At 44.6% G+C, this 6,028-nt stretch overlaps 1 protein-coding gene across 1 annotated transcript in view; it reads left to right on the top strand.

Moving 5' to 3' along the window:
• Positions 1 to 6,028, top strand: part of TMEM108 (transmembrane protein 108) — a 170,862-nt gene that overhangs the window by 161,855 nt on the left and 2,979 nt on the right. The window contains exon 4 of the mRNA XM_009331246.1: positions 5,439 to 5,593. Within this exon, the coding sequence (XP_009329521.1) occupies positions 5,439 to 5,593 (155 nt within the window). The remainder of the gene's footprint in view (positions 1 to 5,438; positions 5,594 to 6,028) is intronic.

Raw genomic sequence — 6,028 nt, 5'->3', positions numbered from 1 at the left:
TCACTCCGAACGTCCCCCCCTTCCTTCTTCTTCCCCCAGCTTTATATGCTGAGCATGACGTCATATGGTATGGGATACCCCTTTGGTCAGTTGGGGTCAGCTGTCCCAGCCGTGTCCCCTCCCAACTTCTTGTGCCCCCCCAGCCTACTCGCTAGTGGGGTGGGGTGAGAAGCAGAAAAGGCCTTGGCTCTGTGTCAGCACTGCTCAGCAGTAACGAAAACATCCCTGTGTTATCAACACTGTCTCCAGCACAAATCCAAAACATAGTCCCATACAAGCTACTATGGAAAAAATTAACCCTATCCCAGTCAGAACCAGCAGAAAATGCTAGCCAGAAAAGTAATGCTTTGAATTTGAATGCGTGAGCCACGTCTGCTGCGTGAACCTGAGTAAATCGTTTCACCTTTTGGTACCTCAGTTTCATGGTAGAAATAACAGGGGTAATGTTGCTAACCCCATTTGAGGGCTGCAAAAATGAAGGATTCTGTATCATTGCATTCCCAGAAAAGCGAAGTCATATATAACACTGATATCAGTGTTTTCTGCATGTCACAGTTTGAGTTGTTTTTGCGGTGTCCTTCAGGCAGCCTTGAACATTTTTGTGCATGTGCATTTGTACATGCGTGGGTGCCTGTCTCTGCAATGCAGAGCAAGACACAATATGAACTCATTTTAAAGCGTGCCGTCCTGGTCCTTGGACTCCGAGTAATTACAGAATGACATGATAAAATGTGGAAGAACAGAAACTTGCAAATCAGATGCGCAGAATTCAATTCATTCAGTCAGTTCTGCTGACACGGGAAAACGCGAGAGGAAGGCTGAGCCTCCGAACGCAGGCGTCAGCAGAACTCAAAGAATGTATGAAGAATTGCCTTGGACCTAACCTCACTTAGCTCACATTTCATGCAGTGGGACGCGCTCCAAAATTATCTCACCCACTTTCTCCGTAGCAAAACCTACGAACATTTTCTTCTCGGTCTGAAGCGAGACAGATCCCAAGCCCTGAGTCTAATCCCCAGGTGTGAGCTCAGGCTGAGCTGGAGAAGACCCTCCTGTCTCCAGATGTAAGCAGCTGTGGTCAACAACCAAACCTATCGTGATGCCTGTATTACAGCTAAGGCTGTACTACTATAGGCGGCCACAGTAAATGAGGGAAATTGAAAGAAATATGGAAAAAACACTATTTTAGTCATTGAGGCAAGGGTTCTGTAGAAACTTATATTATGATCTGCAGGCACAGGGAGAAGTAAATTAACATCCTTCAGCCTGAATATCTCCTGACTTATAAGTGCTTGCAACGTTCAGGTCTGTTAACATCGTGTTTTACGTGGGAGCTGGAGAGTGGGGGAAGGGGGTATGCAGCTGTATAAAATTGGTAGAATATTTAAGTGAGTTGAAAGAAAGGACAGAAGACTATCAGGAAACTGTAGGGAGTTGGTATGATCTCATTACTCTGCATTTATGAGGCCAGTATTGAATATGGTGTATAATCCTGGTGGTTTATGTTTCTAAAAAAAGATTGGAAGATTAGAAAAGAACCATGCCAATGATTTAAGAGCTGAGAAATGAACATAACTCCACTTGTGCCATCATGTAGTCCAAGAAGAGGCTGAAGCCCACATCTATGGGGGACATTTCTGATAGCATAGTGGAAGCTTTTAATAAAAAAGACAAAAGGAGATTGAGGAAGTGGCGGATAAAGCTGGAGGTATTTAGACAACAAGGGGAATGTAAACATGTCCCCACAATGGGAATTAAGTATTGAAACAAACTTTGTGGGAATGGGATGGATATTTGGTCGCTCCGTGTCCTTAACTGAAGCTGGGTATTTTCCTATGAAATGTGCTGTACCTTAAATACAGTTTATGGTTAAGTTAACAGGTGAAAGTCTCCTGGTGTGCAGGTGTTGTGCAGGTGAGAGTAGATGATGGACATGTTCCCACCAGCCTAGAAACCTGTAAATCTGTAAGAATCTCATTTCTCACGTTTGTGGGATGTATTATGTCCTGTTTCATGGGTGGGGGTACAGGTAATGCAGATGTAATTTGCCTTGGGACCAGAAAGAAGCCAGCGTCAGAGCCAGAGCTTGTCAGCAGCTTTTAGCCCCTGAACGTGTGGGTTGACTTTTCTCCCTCCAGACTAGCAGCAAGTCAGAGGATACAGGTTAGAAATGCTTCTGAACTCCCTGAACCTCCAGTGTCCACAAAATTGCAGAGACCCCTGATATTTCCTAACAGGTATTGTAATCTCTGTATGGGGAGCTTCAGGCTGACACAGGGACAACGCTGAAGTGTCCTTCTCGTGGCACTCGCTATTGACTTTAACATGGAGCAGGCAAAAGGAAAAGTCGGTTTAGCTTTTCTGACTCCCAGAAAGCGTTCAGGTGAGAGTTTGAAAACCAGAGAAGAATTAGCCCTTTTTCTGCCCGAAGGGTTGGCCATCTCTGAAACAGAGGTGATACATAGCAGCACTGAACAACAGCACTTTCTCGTCCTTACAAGGACATCACATAATATACCAGGAAAGATAGGTGGGGTATTGCAGCTATTGTTTCTCTCTTTAGCTCCGTTGTTGTTATTATTGCCATTTCTCCCTTCCAAACCATCTCTGCCCTCTATGTATTTCATCTACTTAATATGTCCTCGCTGGCCATCGCAACTGTCTGTCTGGAAAGAGATTTTTTTCTGTAATACACATAATTCTAATCATGGGAGCAAATAGATACCTAAGAATATCGGTAAATATCGTTCCTAGTATTGTTCTGGAAGTGAGCGGTCCTATGTTAGCTACATTAATTTCACTGAAATATGCCCCAAAAGAGTAGTTAATATGAGATGAGGAGGGAATAACCCCATTCCAGCCCTGCTGTCCTCTCCCTCTTAGATCAGGTCTCCTCTGCTTTGAATTGGGGCAGCTTAGGTAGACAGCCTTCTGCTAAAATATGTTATATTCGAGGAAGCTCAGGAACATGTTTTCCATGGTCTTCCATCCATTTGCTTGTGTGTGCACTAAGGTTGGAGACCAAGAGTGTAATTAAGGGAGAGAGCATTATTGCTGTATGGCAACCGTATCTGTACACGGCAAGGCCATTTCCTGCTGGAAGAAGCAGAGATCGCCCTCGACTCAGTGTCACTGGCTTTCCAGCCCCTAAAACCCAAATCTGATACTTCTCTGTCAGCAGCCACAACATTTTATAAGCTGTAAAACCTCAGTCTTTCAAAATATTTGCACAGCAATACAGCTGGCTTTACTGGGGCTCTCATATCCTCAGGCACCTTCAAAAATGCTCTGTGCCTTAAGGAGCACTTGTTACTGGAGTACCGAAAAGCTCCAAGGTCTGTTGGCTCTCGCCAGCAGTGGGGAGGACTAAATGTACGTCCTGCTTCACTTTATAATCTTAACGAGCCTGCAGGCTGGGCTGCAACACAGAGAGGGTAGCAGCAAAGCAGGGAGCAAAGATGCAGCCCTTCAGGAGGATGGGCATTTCTCCGGGCAGGGAGAGCAGTTCTGCCGGCCCCCGTGGGATGCCTGCCTACGGGCGCAGCAGCAGGAGTCGCGCTGTCAGGCTGTCGGCAAATGAAGTTATTGGTGATAGAAAGATTGAAGCAATATGAGTCAAAGACAATAGTAAGTTTGATGATGACCTGCTTTTCTGAAATATGCAGGAACAGCGCAGGAGATTTTTCCATTAGTTTTGGAAGAAGATTTATAGCATAAGCTCACCTTTCCCTTTGAATGAGACATAAACTGCCTGAACTCAAACCCATTAATTTTTTTTTTCTTAGCAGCTTATTCTTTTGTTTTAAATAGAGCTCTAGCCTTGCACTTTTGTACTGCCGTTTTATGTGAGTAGACGGGATAAGAAGCTAGACCCACAGCATATGGGTAGCTACAATGTTTGTCAAAACATACAAAGCAGAGCTTTGACCTCTCTGCAGTCTTTTGTTTCCTCTGGACTATAATTCTAATAAATAATTTTGGCTGTAGCTGAGAAAATAATATATTTTTCTGCTTCATGAATATTTTCTCTCTTCTTTTCTACCATGAGGGGTTTAGAAATAATGGAGTGAATTTACAGCAGTGCCTTCCCTATTTCACAGGTACAAATCAAAGTAAGTACATGTCCAGCTACCTGTCTGTCTGTATAAATCAGGTAGATTACAAGCACAACCGGTCAACTGATTCCACAGGTGTAAGATAAGCACACAGAGCTTATGCATTACTCCTCTGAACAAACCCTTGTACATGCTTCGGCTTCTGCCTGAGCAAGGACCAGTGGGAGCAGTAAGTTCATTACAGTGGGTTTGCCTGGCTGTCGTAAAATTGCCAAGATTACCCATCTGAATTGCAACAGAGATGACTAAACAGAAAGCAATTCCAGAAAATAACATTCAACCAGCTTTGTGTTCAGCCCGCCCACTGGGGAAGCGTTATCCTGGCATCTCTGCGGTCAGGAGGGTGCATGTGGCTTTGAGACCAGGCAGACAATTGTATCAACAAGTTTCACTTGTTGGTCACTTCGTCTTGCCTAACCGCTCTACTTTAAGCTCAAATATTTCAGATTGCAGAAGCTTAAGTGTGCTCTGCAGATAAGAAAAAAAAATCCAGGCTCAGACACCACCAATGCCCAGGCAAGTGTGGGGAATAGATTACGCTTATCAGTAGATCCCACATCCTGATACAGCTGATGGAGACAGGCAGGAAAACCCCAGCTATGGGGTTAATGCTACCCTGGAAGCATAAGCTACGTGAGACAGGTGCCAGAGGGGATCTCCACGCCACCTCATCACTGTCTCATCCTGCTCAAGAGCCCATCTGTCCCCCTTGCTGGTCACTGATGTTTTGAGCATGGCCACAAAATCGAAGTTATGAACGTGAGGTGACAGAGGCAGGGATCAGTGGCACTTCAGGGCAGAAGCATTTGGTATTGAAGACATGCAACTACGTGCGTTTATGAATTTGGTATTTGAGCCTAGGGCAGGTGTCTCTCACTGCCCATTTGCTAATGTGCTCATTGCTGCAGCGTCTGAACATGCTAGAAGCAGAAAAGATCTGCGCAGAGGCATCCTTCACAGTCCCTGGGGAGTGCCCTCTGTCCTAGAGGGTCTATAAATCCCTGCTTAGGTATTAAAATACCATCAGTTACAACACCAAAGCTTTTCATTAGCCAGGCAGCCACATCTTGAAGATTATAAACTCACATCAAAAAGAAAGTAAAAACTGCATATTCTGCCAAGCCCAAAGCCTCATCTGCTTGGCCCAGATTCTGACTTAATTCTGTGGGGTTTGTTAGGAGAGAGCTAGATCTGCCTGAGAGTGAATCGTATGAATGAAGGTCACTAGGCCTCTCCTTAAGTAAAGTAAAAAACAAATCCATGGTACTGATGAGTCCTTACTGAAACGAAATAACCAAATTTTTGACATGTTTCTATTGACAGCAGTTCTGCTGACAGTCTGCTGCATGAGGAGGAAGAAAAAGACATCTAACCCAGAAAATAATCTGAGCTATTGGAATAATGCTATTACCATGGACTACTTCAACAGGCATGCTGTAGAGTTACCGAGAGAGATCCAGTCCCTGGAGACTTCAGAGGTACCTCACTTGCAGAACTAGTGTCTGAAAACTGTAACTGAAGCTGTGCTGGGAGAAGGGGAGAGGAAGTCATATTAATAAAGCCTTGAAACCCCTATGCATATTCAGGGAAACAGCTTTTTGAGAAGGACTCACCCCTACACATGTATAAGATGGGATAACTATGTCACCAAAACCAGATTGCCATCCTATTGCAGATATGTTCCATATTGCTGTGTGCTCACAGGAGTTAACCACCTCTAGGGGAATTTGTTGCCAGGTTTCTCTTCCTCTTGAGCCTATGGCCAATGTCTAGCCATACCATGACTGCTTAGCAGAGCTCTTTGGGCTGGCTTGTCACTGACAGTCAGTCATTCTAATCTGTCTATTGTGCGTGTCCCACACAGCATCAGATGGGGGGGGGGGGGGGCATGAAGAAAACAACAATTTTGTTTT

Source organism: Pygoscelis adeliae, unplaced genomic scaffold (assembly GCF_000699105.1).
Source record: "Pygoscelis adeliae isolate BGI_AS28 unplaced genomic scaffold, ASM69910v1 Scaffold99, whole genome shotgun sequence".
Classification (NCBI taxonomy): domain Eukaryota; kingdom Metazoa; phylum Chordata; class Aves; order Sphenisciformes; family Spheniscidae; genus Pygoscelis; species Pygoscelis adeliae.
The sequence above is the reverse complement of the archived record's forward strand: the minus strand, read 5'-3'. Positions and strand labels throughout refer to the sequence as shown.